The 17711-nt window shown below is 38.4% G+C and overlaps 1 protein-coding gene across 2 annotated transcripts; it reads right to left on the bottom strand.

The window, feature by feature from the left end:
- Positions 1-1685: 1685 nt before the first annotated feature.
- C1QTNF3 (C1q and TNF related 3) lies at positions 1686-17473 on the bottom strand. Of its 2 annotated transcripts, none has more exons than XM_027895677.1 (6): positions 17286-17473; positions 11950-12061; positions 8970-9124; positions 5400-5529; positions 4580-4679; positions 1686-3471 (listed from the first exon to the last, which is right to left on the bottom strand). In XM_027895677.1, exons 1-6 carry the CDS (start codon positions 17367-17369, stop codon positions 3312-3314), a joined length of 741 nt encoding a protein of 246 aa, XP_027751478.1. In that variant the 5' UTR covers positions 17370-17473; the 3' UTR covers positions 1686-3311. The 2 variants fall into 2 exon arrangements, with proteins under 2 accessions (XP_027751478.1, XP_027751477.1); XM_027895676.1 differs by having other exon boundaries at positions 17082-17461.
- Positions 17474-17711: the final 238 nt, after the last annotated feature.

The following is a 17711-nucleotide window of genomic DNA, read 5'->3' on the forward strand; positions in this document are numbered from 1 at the left end:
GATCTGAGTGAAAAGTTGTGTTCCTTATTTCCTCTTTAGAAAAATATTTCTTTATCTAAAGCCTTCCCTCTGGTTCACAAGGTTTCCAGTGGGACTGAGGCTGCAAACTATTGTCAGTCTAAATTGCTTCTTCGGAATCGACTCAGTCTCTCTCAGGCCACAGACTACCCTCTGAAACTAAAACCACAGACTCTTTTTTTTTTTTCTCAGAGATTTCTAATTAAACTGCTTTCTGCTTTCTTGGAACACCACTCGTGAAACTGGGACCCAGCCCTATGATTCTTTCCCTCGGTTTGGTGTCATTGTATTTCTTGCACAGAAGTTGTGTTTTACCCCTGGCAAGGGTGTCCACCCAGCACCTCTCAAGCCACACACACCCCTGTTCTGCAAAATGCAGCACTTGATGCTCCTGATACAGCTGGAGATGAGAACTGCTACCTTGCACAGATGTCACAGGGAAGGACTGGAGCTCTGGGGGAAGGGAGGACCAGGAGTGGAGGGTGGTGTTTCACACAGAGCAGGGCTCAACTTGGCTTTGTGTCAGGAAGTGTTTTCTCCTGCCAGGCTGCCAGCCTCTACCACAGAGGCAGGATGACACCCACCAAACCACAGCCCTCATGGCAGGCAGGGGCTTGCAGGTCTTGCCAAGTTTTGGTTAAATCTGGAAGCTCGGGGAGTGGGAGGGATTTAGATTCATCTTAGCTAAGACAAAGAGCCATTAAGTATATTCCGAATTACAGTTTTTCAGTGGCCAGAAGGCTTCTCTGTTGTAACAAAAATTATAAGATACCATGTATTCTATAATAGAGGATAAAAGTCTCTGACACAGGAAATTTTGCCTTGAGGGTCTGCTAAGCAAAAGGTTTTCAGTTATCATGAGCAATGGAAAGATGATGAATTTTCATGAACATTTCTGAGAAAATACCCCATACATTTCCATATGACTTACTAAAGCTTGTTAATGTTGAGAAACAAGAACACACACACAGATATTCACATCAGCTGCTATATTTTGAAGGATCTTTGAAATTAGTAAGTTCATTTATTTAAATGTTATGATAGTCAGCAGAGATTGTACGCAATAATTTTGCAGAAAAAAGAAATTTCATACAAAACCTAAGAAATTTTAACCTTGATGTAAAAAAACTCTTTAGCTTTACTCTTGGAACTGAGACCATGCTGCTCTTTGGTTGTCAGATGCTTTTATGATAATTCTTAGTCACTTTTCACTCTTAGCAGGCCAAGTTGAACAAAACTTGTGAAAACAACACAAAACAGGTCAGGCAAAACATTACTTTCTTATATATAATGGCCACTAAAAGAGATAATGTAAAGGAGCTGAAAATGAGTATATGTCTCACAGTTTCTAAGTGCTTTATTCTGACCAAAATGGATAAAAATGGCCATATCATAAAGGAAAATTAAGTCTCCAAAGAAATCTTTGGGGATTTAAATTTTATGTATATGTGTGTGTGTGTGTGTGTGTGTATATATATACATATGTAAAATAAATATATTTTAACCCTTAACGCTGGCTTTCTTCCATTCAGTAGCAAAATGAATGTCTAGGAAAAGCACATTAAGAATATCTCCCTAGTCTCCAAATGATAAAGTCCTTGGTAAACAAAGATACAAAAAAAAACGAGTAATAGTTTTGTAACCATTAATCTTTATTGGATAAATGTATGTTTTACAAAGTAAGCTTATTAAAATAATGTGGTCTCAGGTTTTGAAAACCTATGTGGTGCAAACCTGACACAAGTTCATAAAGAAATGATAAAACTCATCGGACAACAGTTCATTAAAGCTAATATTTTCAGTGGTTGATGCATAAAACTAAAAAAATCACAAGTCATAATCATCAAGTATCAACATGCATTTTTCTTTATACATTGTGGTTACATACGCTAGGAATGTGTACAAGGACATACAAATCCATAGGGCAGTTTTTGATTCATTTGCTCCATTGTTGTGCTGCTGGTATCTGCATCCAGTATGAAAGAATTTAAAATAAATGTTTTCCTAACTCCATCTGCTTATTATGCATTAATGGCAAGTAATGTCTGTTAAAAAGGAATTTATGTTTCATCAGCTTTTGTGTGAGGAACAGACAATACATTCAAATTTCAGTAATGACTTTGGTGCTGACTGCAGTGAAGATGAAATAGCAAGACAGAATTTCAGGTACCCAAATTTTGAAAAGGTGGTGACAAATATTAATGTTGAAGAGTGGCTCAGTTTACTGGGACTAGAACTTCTGAGCCAGCATTTGCTTTCACCACTTAAATACTGAACTGGATTAGCTGCTGCTGCTTTGCAATGTCTTTTCCTGAAATATTGGTTCTTGGAAGGCTGCTAGGAAAACTGTATCAGCAACTTCACTGTTAAGTAAATATGCAGTATTATAAGGTATATCCTTCTAAAGGAGCTCCAAACACCACAAAGCTTGTGTTTCTCTGTGCTGTTGGCATACCCTGGTTTCTCTAGCGTATATGCCTCTGCTTTGATACCCTGCATTCAGTTACATCAGATTTTAAAAGTTTTAAGGCTAGGGGAAACATTACAGTTCCCCTGCCTGATCCCCTTCACACTGCAGTCTAAATTACCTTAGCTTCAAGCTGCTACTAAGGCAAGAACTACTAACACTCTTCCATTAAAAGAGAGAGTGAGGCATAAATATGTGCTAAAAATCTATGAAAAATGACACCAGATACATCATCAGAGGTTTGAGATGGGAATGCAATAAACCTGAATCATTGACATCTTTATTTTCACATTTTTTTCTTCTATTTGAGGAGCTCATTCTAATCCAGTACAAACTTACTCCTTTAGATCTGGTCTCAACTGAGCCTGCTTATAATATATTCAGGCCTGTTTCCATGATGCAAACTTAAATGAACATGTAATAAGAACTGAATAAATGATTAGAAAAACTTGAATCAAGTATTCAATTCCTGACATATACTTAACTAAAGTATATTTACAGACAAAATGGACTTTACTGGGTAAACTACTCTCTAAATTGCTTAAAATCATTTTCCTTTGTTTTTCATTCACTTCAGGAAAAAGAGCAGTAGCAACATTTAACGATTCAATAGGTGCAACCCAGATGACCATACATATTCTGTGACACTGTGTCAGCTCCACAATGTATTCAGTTCATCTCTGATACACAAATAGCAACATATTGCATCAAAACAAGCCTTCTTGATCCTCCAATGTTGTAATGTTATTACACAGCCCAGTGAAAAATACCAGTTCCCCAAAAAAAAGTTTCCTCAGATAAACATCTGTTGGATAGTTTCTTTTTTTTACTTGGTTTCAAAAAGAAGAAACCCAGCAAACGTGGAGAAGCGTTGATGGTCCCCATGGAGGGCTCCATTTCCCATTCGCAGCCAAACTTCATCTCCCTTGGCAAGTTTTAGGACTGCACTGTTTCCTGATGTATCTGCTTTCCCTTTGGATTCATAGCTGTGGATGAATATGTAAGTCACCTTTTTGTTTCTCAACAATGATCAAGCAAACAAACAAAAAAAACAAACCAAAAAAAGTACATTGTTATCCTGAGTGAACCTTCCTTGAAAGGCTGCCAATGTTTTTTCAGTTTTATAAGGAAATTTGGGCAACTTTCTGCATTTGATCTCTGAGTCAAATTTTGCACCTTAGTTAATTGCATCATTTCATTCCTTTCAGAAGTTCTGGAATTTTAACTTTTTCCAGGGAACAGGAACAAATTTTTTTGTTTAAAATAAAACTCTGCTCATTCAACACGACACTACAGATTTCCTGTGATGTTTCTTTTCCCTTGAAGTCATCCCAGCTAATTTTAAATGCCTCCAGGTCAGGAATCTGATGTGAGCTGAGCCCCTGTGCTCCCAGCACACTCAGTGGGCAGAGACAGGCAGCTCACTCCACCCTGAGGCCCTTCCTTGGAACATAAATACATTTGATGTGAGCTAACCTCCTGGCTTTGCATGATTGCTGGTTCCCTTGCTTCCACCTGTTGCTTTTTCTGACATCAGTGCTTCAGGGCAAAAAAAAAGTAGAGCACTTCTTTTTCAGGAAAGATCTATCGGGAGCGAAGCACCCTTTGGTGGTGTGGTAATGATAAAGCCAGTAAATGGAAGACCTTTGCTTCTTACTCATCCCTACTACTGCAATTTAAACCCTTTCCAACTTAAAAGCAAATTGCTCTCCCCTCATCTTTAACAAGACTGTAACTAGCTGCTGAACACTTTGTTATTTCCTATATGTGACAGGCAAAGTAAGGATGAAGATATATTTTAGCAGAATGACAGCACATTACTACTGAACTCCATCCCTGACTTGGAGTGCTAATTCCTTTTCCCTGAGTTTGAAAAACTTGTGATGAAGGCTGAATTTTAGATCCAGCATCTGTGGTGTATATGCTCCAACTTTTCAAGCTGAGGAAGGCAAAATGAAATAGTTGATATTTTTTATTTTACCCTGGTGAATTTCATAAAAAATTTAGCAAATTTGCATTTCTTGAAATGTAAGCAAGCTATCATGTCTGTAGATACAAGTTTTTTGCATTAAAATGGCCTGGCCCTTCACTTACCTATATAAGCTGAACACTGTATTACCATTATGCATCAGGTACACATACACTTCCTCCACATCTTCATGTTTCATCATATTGAATGTGAAGAAATACACCCCTGAAAATGTTATCAAATACAACATGTTTGCTTAGTAGAGGGAGGTAACCATGCTGCAGATTTATGCTTCTTTCTTAGAAAACAAAACAGCTGAGGAAAAAACTGCCTTCCAGTTATCAGTTGGTATTTTGCTTCTTCTTATAGTGTTCCAAAATCTGATTAATTTTAATTCTGCATATTGCAGGGATTGTTCTTCCCACACCACAGCTGCATGAGATGGGGGATAGATGCAGCTGAAAAATAACTTAGGAAGAATTGTAATGCCTCATTTCCAGCCACACATCTGTTGCAGGTCAGCTCATAGGTGAACTGGCATGGGAGAAGATGGGGATGAAGAGAGCTACTGGAGGCAGAAGGTGGAGGAGGCAACTGTGAAGCTGCTGCTGCTGCTGCTGCTGCAACATCAAGACTGTGGTTCTCTCATCACAGTGGCTGAAAGGCTAAAGGCCACAGCAAACCAGTTGGTTCTGCTCCCTCCCCAGCACTGGCCATGACTCTTACTTCTGCCTTTGTGCCAGCACTAGTCTCATTGGCTGGCAAGACCTCTCTTGCCTTGGTTAGTTTTCAGTTAATTTTTCTCAAAAGGGGGTAGCAAGAGCTATGCAGAGTAAGTCTTGCCAGTGCCTTGTGCAAAGGCAGTTAAATAGTGTCTCATTGTTACTGACCACACTTCTCCCTACAGCTCCAAGAATTCCATTATTTTGTTTTGAAAATGCTTACCATTCACTGGAGCACCAAATCTCCCAGTCATGACATCAAAAAAATTCCCAACATTGGTTTCAACGCTACTGAAGATGATCCCACTGTTCTGGTTGCTGAAGTGAGTAGCCATCGAAGCCATGAATGCAACCTGCAAAAATCCAGTTCTTATTCAAGCAGTTGTTCTTAAAAAGCACATGTGTAGAGCAATCAACTACAGATTTTTTTCCCCCTGTATTTGCAGTCTGTTTATTTTCCTGACAGAGATGTTCTGGGGCTTGCTCCAAGGCCAATAAACTCCAGTAACAAAACTCCCATTGAATGTACCTGGAAGAGTCTAAGCTTCTCACATTCAATTGAACTATTCACAACTGTAAAGTAGGTGTATGGTCAAGGGTTTGCAGCTCAGAACCTTCACTTCAGATTTTATTTACTTTTAAGTCTCCCTAGGATGATGCAACAGAAAAATGGTGTCAAAATGGATGGTGTTTCTGACAGAAGTGTTTTATATAGTTTTTATACATTCCCCAATGCATTTACACTGCATATTGCTTTTAATCGAATGTGTGAAAATAAATAATGCTTGGTAAAGTACATACAGATTAGTGTTTCTTGCTAACTATCTTAGAGATACATTAAGCAGTTTTATTAGTAGTCCTCTGGAAGTGCAGCTGTTGAGACTCAACATTCACAGTGTTTTCTCTCTCTTATCAGTTGCCCTCAGTCATGAAAACAGAGGGTGGTGGAGACCAAAAGAGGAAACTAAGAAAGTGAGAACTATGTCTCAACTTCAAATTTTACTTTTTGCCGTCAAAAATGTTTCATAGGAAGCAGTGCAAAATGTCCCGTATTGGACAACTCAAATTACCCTCAGCAAGATAACAGGGAATGATCCTGCCAGCTTGCATGGTCAAGGACAGGGGTGATCTTTTCTGTGAGTGTATGATCCCCCTTCATCTGATTGCCAGTAAATGGGGTACAGGCAGAATTGCTGAACTTTGTTGCTAGAAGATCACATAAAGACTTGTCTATTTCTATCTCAACATCTTATATTAGAAGTATTCACCTGCAGTTGTTACTGCCCATCACAAACATGACATTTTTTTGGTGTCATTCCAGTTACACTGGTATTAGAAGAATAAAAAACCATCCCAAATTTCTTTTGATTTCAGATCCAAATGAGAACAAAACCAAAACAGACAATCAAATGCAAGTCTGGATCCAACAACGGAAATCATTAGCCATCTGTTCAGAAATTTGAGGAGCTCCAGATGTGAGCTGAAAGCTTGGGCTGATTTTCCTTATCCCTGCATGGATGCATTTTCTATGATGGCAAATTGTTAACGTCTTGCTTCTCATCCAGGATCACATCAAAGTTCATCATGTGTTAAAGGAAAGCAGCTGCAGTGGCAGCTTGATGGTATTTATTGCTTTTTGTCTAGATTCCATTTCATCGTCTCTCTGACCCTAAGCTACTTTCCTTGGTCTGATCAGAAGAGCTAAAAAATATGTCCTTTCTCCCTAGGTCTCATTTAGAAGTAACAGGGATACACCAAGTTTTCCAAAATAATCCTGTACTTAAAACAGTATTGTATTCAGAAGTGTTTTCTCCTATACCTACCCCATATGTAAAATTCTTAAGCATGATGGTAACAAGAAATTATATACTATCCCATAAGAATTTTTAAACACATCTGTTAAAAGCAGTGATGGAATTTTATTTGGAACTAGGTATTACAATTTAAGCTTTTTATTAATCCTCTTTCATTTTTCAGTTTTAATTAAATCACTACTGTTATCTTTATGTAAGAAAAAATAGTGATAGTTCATTTTAAAATTGCAAAAGGATATGTGTTGAATGTAATTATGTTTTTAAGATATTCAGCTATATTGTGAATTCTAGCTCATTCTTTAAGAATATTAAAATAATTATGCTTTATTACAAAATTCCATCAATTTTTGAAACTGTTTTCATTGTGAGTCGTATTCTATGCAATTATCCCATCTTCATGCACCCTGGGGAATTCAAACATACACAATTCCAAGAAGTCCAAAGTCAGTTTTCCACACTGCACTTGTTGGTTGTACTATTAATTTTTGTTAATTTTCATGCCTTTTATGAGGGTATATAATAGATATGAATGACTGTTATTGGCAAACAGTGTCCTTCAGTTAAGAGGGGTATATCTGGAAACATTTCAGAGGGTTTGAAGTGGTATTTTTCATTGTGTATGTGTGCTTTATCCCATTTTGCCCCTTCTGTGGTGATTTTGGTTTGGGTAGTACAATTCAGATCAAGGCTAAGATGATTCCATTAAAGAGTGTTTGTACGAGGGAGGATGTAATCTCCCTTTTTGTAGATCTATATACTCTCTGATGTCTGAAGTGCCATTTGCCCAAGAGTGACTGTAGTCGAATTGCTATTCAAGATCCTAAGAAATTAAATGGGAGCTTAGATACTTCTCTCACATGTTGGCTGTCTGGAGATGAATCTGACTGCCATCACTCTCCCACACAAATGCACCCAGTACCTTCTGAAGTGTTTTAGGATTCCCCACGCTGGGCCAAATGATGTGACCTACTGAAGTTGCCTCCATGGTGGCAGCTAGAGACCAGGAGGGATATATCTCAATGGCTTGCCCCATGCATCTAAATCTTGCCTTTAGCACCCTATCTGCACTGCATCATAGAGGCAGTCAAGCCTTCCTGCTATTGCAGATGAACTGCTTGTATATTGCTACACTGTGATATACAGTGGGGGCAACTCATTTAAGTCCCCTTTGCAACAGCAAGGAAGGGTCTTAAACTATCCAAATGCCATGTACTTTTTGCTGCTTTAAGAGCGGGACTACACCATGTCTCTGCTATACTTCATCTGCCATCTACCAGAATCCTGGGATATGAAGAAGGTCTAGTGCAAGAGCTGTGAGATGATGCCAAAACAGTGTTGAGCTCAACAGCTCAGGCTTAAACCCACTGTTGAGCTCAACAGCTCAGGCTTGAACCCTGCTCATCTGGCTTTTGGGTTGTTCATTCATAGGCAGAACCTACAAGGCCCCCAACATATTTAAGGTATCTAGAGACATAAATATACAGAAAACTACTGAGGGGAATTTTTTTAAAGCTAGAGGACTCTGATTGCCTTCAAAGGTTTTGAGACCATACTTGGAGGAGCTGGGTACATATGCTTCTGAGAATCTCACAAAGCCTGACTGTCTTGAGAAGCATAAGTGACTACTTTACTCTTTTCATATGCTGTAGGAAGCACAGTTATTATGTGATACAGCTTGGTAGAAAAATGATAGTCCCAGCAATTCTCCTTTAATAACCTAGATACTGGCTTTTTGCCCTCAAAGAGAAGCATATGTGTTTCTTCCTGCCCATTTCTCAGCTGAATTCTTACTCTAAAGAAAGACTAAACCCTTTCTTCTCCAGGAATATCTGGCAGAGCACATTTGTCTCTCAGGGCAAGGGCTATGTACACCTCTTACAGTGTTCATTTATAGGGGGATTTACTTCTTAATTATTTTACAGTAAAGGAAACCATAACTTGAGATTTGCTGCAGCCAACATGAGCCAGAGAATTTGTACCTGTAGCTCTGGGGGAATCCCAGGGTAACCCTTTTCGCCTTTGGGTCCGTGATGGCCACGCTCTCCCCTTGGTCCCATATCTCCTTTGTCTCCTTTCTCACCTTTGGCTCCTTCCTGACCAGTTGCTCCATTATTTCCATTGTTTCCATGATTTCCTGAAAGGAAACACAGCTTTCTGTTTAACTGAAATCATGCAATGTATTTTAAAAGCTAAATGTGACAGGGTCCTCTTCCACCCATTTGCAACACGTCTAATCTTCAGTACCATAAACCCCCTGACTGGGCTATGATGGATAAGAAACAGCTGTGTGCTTAAACTGAAGGTGAAGGTTTTGGTGAGCAAGTTTCCAGAAGAACATAAACTGATGTTTAAGAGTTAACCCTCCTGCTGTCTTGGTGTTGCTGTATAACCTGCTGTTGTCTCAAGTCATTGCTTTGTTGAGAAGTGCAAGAAGATCTCAGCAGATGTGCGGCTCAAGGAAAGGGAAAGCCACTGCCTGCTGACACATACCAGGTAGCCTGCATAAACACTCTTGCTTTCCTTTTGTGTAAAAACTTAGTTCCTGATAATTTCAGTTAATTATGGTAGGATAAGATAACACTGAATAACATTTTGTTGTATTTAAAACACATCCACAAAAATAAAGAATGGCTGTAGCCTTAAACGAGCTATATGACCCATCTGTGCCAAAAACAGGAGAGTGTGCATTCTCAGTGTAATGTAAGTAAGTAAGTAATGGCCAGTCTTCGCGAACTAAGAACTGGGGAAGGTCTTTCCACCTTCCAGCCTGCGCATTGGATTTTTTAGGTGAGACACAGTGTGCGCGGAACTGAGCCCACCCTTTAATCCTGAGGTTCATCTGCCGGGGCTAAGCAAGCTTGGGCAGTGGCAGCGAGGTCCTCAGGATGTAGATGGATTGCCTTACAGGGCTAACGAGCTCCATCTGCCCGGGGAGTGGCCCCGACCGGGAATCGAACCCGGGTCTCTGCAGTGACAGTGCAGCGCCTTTACCCCTAGACCACCAGGGGCTCCCGTGCTGGTTACTTGAAGGGGTTGATGACTGCAAGCTCCTAGATCTAAAGAGAGACCAAAGTTTTGTAATTAAGCTTTTCTGAGATGGCTTATTGTAAAAAGACTCATTATAAAGCATATTCCTGCTTCTGCAGTATTACTAACTTCCTGATGTTTACTGAGGAAATTACTGAGCAAATGTCTGTGCAACTGACATAATTTTAAAGTTGTCTAGAATTACTGAGCAATTATTGTGCCTCCTGCAGCAAAAGCTCGATCTTTCAATTCAGAAGTTTAATTAATGTCATCATTATTCTAATTCTACCTGAACTAAAATTAGGTTCTTTGTAACTCTGCTTTTCTTTGATTATTCTCTCTGGTTACAAATTTACAAGAAGAATAGTGTTTTTTGAGATCACATCTGATGATGAAGTGATTCTTCAGATTTTTTGCATTGAGAAAAAAATTACTTCAAACAAGGAAGCTAAATGGTGAAAGAAATATAAATTTTTGTTTGGATACAGGAATCTGTAACTCTTAAAAATTATAAGGATGATCGTTAGGTAAAGCCAGATCTACTTTGGTAGCAGTTCAGAACAGAAGTCTGCAAGCAGCATTGGATTCAATCAAAGGGAAAAGCAACTGCTGGGCACAACAACATGAAATCCAGCAGATGAAGGAGACAAAGAAATTGCAGGGTGCAGGAGATTGCTGCCAGCCATATGTTTGTGCCATCCTGTGATGACAAGAAAGTGGGACTTGGATACATGAGGAAAGGACTAGGCTGGGTCCCAGTATATCCACTGCAGTCTTGAAAGTGTGAGTCTAATATAAAATTGTGTCCTGCTCCTCAGAAGCCAACAATTTATTAATAAGTAGTGGATCACTGAATTTCATTTTTACTGTGATAACTGAAGATGTAAGCTTTTGAAGATGAGATAAGCCTCTTGGTCAGTGATGTGTTCATTTCTGTTATACTTTAGGAATGGGAGCCCCTGGTGGTCTAGAGGGTAAAGACACTGCACTGTCACTGCAGAGACCCGGGTTCGATTCCCGGTTGAGGCCACTCCCCGGGCAGATGGAGCTCGTTAGCCCTGTAAGGCAATCCATCTACGTCCTGAGGACCTCGCTGCCACCGTCCAAGCGTGCTTGGCCCCGGCAGATGAACCTCAGGATTAAAGGGTGGGCTCAGTTCCGCACACACTGTGTCTCACCTAAAAAATCCAATGCGCAGGCTGGAAGGTGGAAAGACCTTCCCTGGTTCTTCGCTCACGAAGACTGGCCATTACATTACTTTAGGAATGGTGATTTTCAAATCCCTGAAGGTAGCTGCTGTAGCAAAGCTACACCAACATACATCTAACTTTTTCCCTTCCCTAGGCTCTTCTATTTCCATACCAATTATCAGATCAAAGTACACACTTTTCTTGTGTAACCTGTTCTTTTCTGTGCATTTTTAATGGGGGGAAAAAAAAAGTAGCTTTTATTATGGAAGACAAGATGAAAGAAGGAAATGAAGGAATTCCTGTGAGGGAATAAAAGTATATGTGACTCTGTAAAATACTGGCTAGCAGTATGCTCAATGAAGAAAAGCTCTTGAATACAGTACACAGTAACACAGCTGGATATACAAAGGTGATCTCAATAATCAACTCCAGGGAACAAGTTCTTCCAACTTCAATGGAATTTTCATGCTGCTTTAAGAAGAGAGACCAATTTGCCCTAGAAATGTAATAAGATTACTTTCAGTATGAATTTGTGAAAGCTGAATGTTAATAACAAATAGGTAGAAAATACTTTAGAATATAATTGAAAATATCGGTCTACACAGAAATTATAGAAAAACTTGTTGCTGAATCTGTCCCCAAATACTGATGTTTGGGCCACTCTCTGATATTTCATAGAATAGCCTGGAATTTATAGCCTGCAATTAGACTAATAAAAAAATTAATTAAGCTTCATCTTTACCTGGCATCCCAGGGGGCCCAGGAGGTCCTGGGGGCCCTTGGTAGAGTCGAACTCCAAAGTCACCACGGCAGCAGGAACTACAGTCTGGATTCTGTGGTCCAGGCTGGGGGGGCTAAGTGCACAAAAATAAGCTTTAAGTAGCTCATTCATGGAGGACATCAATCTTGTGCATGTCGGTTACAGGGTCTTCATTATGTGTTCTCTGTTTATATATTTGGTAAGTTTTCAAAACACTTCTTATCTGGGTTGAAATCTATCATGCCTGGGTTGTCCCTGAAGATGTTATTTTTGGAATTTTTAAGGGACTAGCTCTTGAAGTGTTCTAAGAGCTATATGAATATTTAAAAAACAAACAAACAAAAAACCAACCAAACAAACAAACAAACAAAAAAAAACTTATCCTGTTAATTAATGAGGGTTTAGAAAATATAATTATACCAAGTAATGAAATTTCGATGAATATTTCAGTGAGATTCCCATCCTGATCCCACATTTCAACTGACCTTTGATGACAAACAAGCTTATGTACCCACAGGACATACTAAAAAAAGGCTATGCAGCACATTTCTATTCATGATCCCAGACTTTTGTATTTACAGGCTACTAAAGTTAGGAGAACCTAAAAAAGTGCCAAGATACAAAGCAAAAATTTGAACTTACTGAAACATATGGTGTTAGGGGCTTTTGATTACTTGTAGTGGTGACTGTGCAACCATGAAAAGCTATTTGCATGCTGAAACTAATATAGCAACATAAATAAACTAATGAGTTTATTATGTACAGCTCAGCTACTGTAGTAATAGTTTAATAATAGTTTTATTTAAGTGCTTTTCTTTCTCATATTATTGTATTTATACTAATGGAGTCTCATTCAATTCTGACTGAATTTTGTAAGTAGGCTTAGTCAACACAAATCTTCCAGTGGGTCAGCTGAAGTAGAGGTCCAGGGTTTGATTTTATTTCCCTACCTCCTCCTTATTTGTCCCTTTGTCTCTCTGCCCCTACAATTCTTTGCTAATATCCTGAAATGCAAACCTGCAGTTCTTAAAATCTAGAGAGGGATAATTACATCAATCCAACCTGTACTTTTCTCTAATGCTTCTATTATTTATCTTCCTCCCCTTTCTTTCCCGTCATCTTTATCACTGTCAAATTACTTGCCTAATGCAGACTTACTGGTTTAATGGCAGCAAATGAGCCTCTGGTGGGATGGGAGCTGTCAAATGAACACACAGATATGCTTATTTCTGCCCTCAGTGTCATCAGCTGACTTCATCTAAAACACTAAAGCTTTCTGCCTGTGTTTTGAACAGCAACAAGCACACACCCAGAATTCATTAATTTCGGGAGGCTTTGGAGTTTATGGATACAGAAAACACCTTTCATGCCACAACCAGAATCCTGCAACTCCTCCATTGGGACATATGCACGCTCTCTCCAGCTGGAACCAACGATGGTAGAGTTACCATGGGAATAAAGGCTGACTTGACAGCTAAACAAGTATCCTTCATATTCAAAGAGTTATGGAAATGTTAAGACTTGCCAATGGGCAGAAGGGCTTCATATTTATGGGGTTTGGTCAAGGCTAGGTTTTTAGCTTCATTCTGGACAAGGTCTATACTTTCTGAGAAAAATGAGTTCTGACTCATTGTCAACAGACAGTGTCTGTTCCCACAGAACCTCTTTGTATATTTCTTGCTGTTTTGTTTCTCCTGGTTGTTAGGAAGAATGTAACCGACAATCACCCAGTACAATGTTTATAGTTTTCCTATTATGAGAGAAGTAGGCCTAATTTCAGCTCATTTTCAGTCCTTAAAAGGGAGACAAGTACAAGAGGACTGGAATTGTGCAAGCATTTTGTACCCCCCTAAAATAATAATGAATGTTGCACTGAGAATAAAATCTCTGGTTCTTTTTAGATAGTGGTTCATATTCACGTTAAGTGGGGAGGCAAACTATTTATACACCTGCCAAAAGCAAATAAATCATACCAGCCTAGAGATATCCAAAGACTTGGGACAGAGGATTTTTGGTAAGGGAAGACATGAATCCAGCAAAGTGGACTGCATGTGAGACTCTCTCAGGTCTGCGGGTGTGATTTGTCTTTTTCACACAATCCACTGAAATCCTAAACAACATTATTAGCTAACCAGCTATGTTATCATAAAAAACCCACTATGCCAGTCATAAGTGCTATTTGGCATTACCTTGTAAAAACTCAGCAAGTTTTTACATGTGAAATGAGACAAGTCCTACCAGTCTGTTTGTATGCAAATAGTTCCCTTGACTTCAAAATAACTACTTATGCAAGTCATAAAGTAATATTAACTCATTATCTTTACTGATCTTTTCACTAGGAGGAAGAAAATGTTCACAATCATCTGCCAAGTATGATGAATATTCAGAATACTCTTTTGATCTCTAAAAAGAGTATCTTTTGATCTCTAAAGAACTTTATGGATAGTACATTTAAAGGAAAAATGTGTTCCTAAAGTAAAATTACACTCAAATGTGACACAAAGATTGATTACAATCTACTTGCCAAAGGCGTTCTATGTAGCCATTTGTGCATAAATTTTATTACACAGTGAATCTTTGGCTTTGCTCTCAGAACATAAATATGATTTAGGAGCTTGTGAAATGCATCTGCCACACTGATATCCTAATACAGATATAAAACTGGAAATATTTCTGAGGTTATTTGCTGAATTTCCTGTGATTTAGTATGTAGGAGAAATTTCTAGGCAACAGATGGTCTATAAAATCCCCTTAATTTAAAGTTGTGAACGAATTGTAATTGGAGACCCAGCCCTTTTTAACTTTGTGATTAATTTTGTGAGTTTCTGTTTTATGGTCTAAGACAATTTAGAAGACAAGTAATGCACCTCCATTCTTGGCTCCTGTTCTGAGTGTAAAATAGTGTGCCTCTGTGGGCACTAGCACCCTCCAAGCCCTTTCTCTAAGCAAAGAAACAAACAAAAGGTGCCAAAATTCAGGGTGAAACACCACTTGGCTGAGGAATATCTAGAGACTTTGAAAGAACAACCTGAAAAGGAAAAATGGTCTGTCATGGTTCCCCATAGTCACTAAGAGTTCTTGTGCTGGGAAATGCACATTATATTTCATATAAGTTAACGTGGAAACTGGCCTTGCACCCAGTGCAGCAAAGATAATAGCAAAGACAAAAGCTATTGTCTCTGTTCCACAACAAAGAATAGGGCCTTTAAAACACTTTAACAAGAGGGTAAAATTCTCCAGCCTAAATTCTCTCCAGATGGGTAAAGCAACTCCATCTATGAGTAGGAACTCAGGGATTGAAGAATTTCCATAAAGCCCAAGGGGAAGAGACAGGTTTGACATGAATTAAAACATGTCAGTGCCACCTTTGTTTTTCTTCTGCCTAGAAATTCCTGGAGTCTGGAACTGGAAAACACCTATTACGTAAGCCAGTCTGTGATTGATTACCCCTGTCATGCTCTGTTAGTGCTCCATTTCATTCCAGTAAGACAAAAATTGCATCATTTCCCAAAAAAAGAATGCTTCTTAGAGAGGGTCTGGCAGGTAAGTGACAGCCATCAGCTGTACTCAGACTCACTGGGCTTATTTTTAATGTCACAGTCTCTTCCCCCAGCAGGCAACTCCAAACATGTTGCATTAAACCCTCTGACGAGAGACACCTGCATCCCAACCACAGTGACATTTCCCACAGTGAGGGAGAGTTTGACCCCTTTAAAGTTAGAATTTTGTATTATATCCTGAAATTACGTATTACATCTGAAATTATGTTGATTTAAAAGGGAATATTTTTAGGTACCAACAGTACATAGTATGTAGAAAGTAGCTGTAGAGAGGATTGCACACACTAGCTGGATCTTTGGACTGTATACCTGATGTTTTACACTGTTTATATACTGCAAGCACAATTTAACATGCCTACAGTTAAATATATACTTTGCTGAATGCACTGGAGGAACATTTAACTCCTGCGCAAGAAGTACAAAATGCAAGGCACTATAAAATTTAAATACAGGGAATACAGTGGTGTATTAAACCTATTCCTATATTTGAATGCGTTTCAGTTCTTCAAGCCTAGGACAGGATTAAAATCCAACCTCTTCTTTGCTTATCACGATGTAGATTATTATTCAACACTTGTCTGCATGTTATTGATTTTGCCAATTCCAAATATCATACTTTGACCTGAAAGAGTTTTAAAAAAAAAAAACAAATTACAAAAGTTGAACTATACAGGACTGAAAGAAAAATTTTCATCAGCTAGAGGAATAAAACACTTATGTTGCTGATTCTAAAAAACATTAGTAAGAAGAAAATTTAATTTGAGTAGAATTTTGTTTTGCCTAGTGCTAGAAAAAGCTTCATCTTATGTCCTTCAGATTTTTTCTTTTAAATTTGTACTGCAATATTTTATATATAATCAAGTTATAACATTTTCCCTTTGATGTAAGCTAATGACTGTAGTATCTAGAGTGGCATGAAAGGCATAAAAAGATTCCCAGTTAGAAGGCAGATACTGCAGATGATTCAGACTTTCACTGTGAGTCTTTTTCTTCTGAAACTCTCTCAAGTTGATATACATTATTAAATCTATTCATTACATTAGTGCCTGTTTTTTTCAAGCTGCTTCTTAGAAAACAATTTTTGAACAGTCAGAATTTCATTATGTTTGGATCAAGCTCAAAAAATATACTTTATATACATAATTTTCAAGTAAAGTTGTTGTCTGCTAATTGAATCTTTCCAAATATCTCTAGAAATTCTATAATTTTCCTTCACATCCCTATGAGTTAGAAAATTCTAAAACTTTAATATTTTAAATAAGTATTACCTTGGGATAATTAAGAGACTATATATCAGAATATATGATTTCACAGGTTCACAGTTTCATCAGAACAAAGGGTTGCTGTCTATGTTGAAACCAGCTTCCCCAACCACTGCTGGTTCTACCAACTCATTAAAAGACCCTATAAAGCAACCCAGCAGGATACAGACCAATACACAGCTTTAATAACAACTATTTCATAAATATATCACTAACAAGATTAGCAAAAAAAAAAAAAAAAAAAAAATCTCATTAGCTTTAAAGATATCTTTAGAAGATTAATTCGGAGTACCTGGACTCTATCTGAGGTAGTCAGTTCTACATCATCTACCTCTGGTCTCAGGACTTTTTGGTCTGTAGAAGTGCTATTATCAACAGTCCATTCTATAAGTTGATTCCGCTGTTTCAATATTTCCCTGCTTCTGGAACCTTTATGACCAGTCTGGTGGTGACTTTGCAATATTTTGGCCACTGGTTTATAAGATCTTCTGCTCACCTCCATGTATTCATCTTGACACAGGCAAAATGGAAGAAAAAATAAAGCCAGTAGATGCCAACTGATGAAATCCTTCTCTGCCATGTTATTCAAAATAATTTTTCAGGAGTCCAGCAAATGTCTTGCAGAAGAACCTCTTTGCTGCACCAGGAGTAATGTGGTCCTTTCAGCTTTTCCACTAGTAAGCCTGGCACTGAGACCAGTACCAGGTTTTATACGGTTGCATGCAATAAATAAAACTAAAAATGCCAAAGTGACAGGATCCTTCATCCAAAATCAGTCATGCTCCTTTAAACAAACCAGGCATTATTCACCACTTCACCACCACAAGGAAAATTGATTTGTATGCTGGAAATGACCACAGCATTTAATGGACTCCTGTGGTTCCTATTTGAGGGCATTAAAAAATGTAGCACCTTTCCTTCG

This window comes from Empidonax traillii, unplaced genomic scaffold (assembly GCF_003031625.1).
Source record: "Empidonax traillii isolate 1590-97213 ecotype Southwest subspecies unplaced genomic scaffold, ASM303162v1 scaffold464:size472915, whole genome shotgun sequence".
Lineage (NCBI taxonomy): Eukaryota > Metazoa > Chordata > Aves > Passeriformes > Tyrannidae > Empidonax > Empidonax traillii.

Excerpts from the sequence above, each read along its gene's own strand:
- C1QTNF3 (XM_027895676.1), bottom strand. The coding sequence starts at position 17,369 with ATGGCAGAGAAGGATTTCATCAGTTGGCATCTACTGGCTTTATTTTTT. Across the intron at positions 5,530-8,969 it reads GGATTCCCCCAGAGCTACAG|GTTGCATTCATGGCTTCGAT; the intron begins GTACAAATTCTC and ends GGATTTTTGCAG. Across the intron at positions 4,680-5,399 it reads ATTTGGTGCTCCAGTGAATG|GGGTGTATTTCTTCACATTC; the intron begins GTAAGCATTTTC and ends TAACATTTTCAG.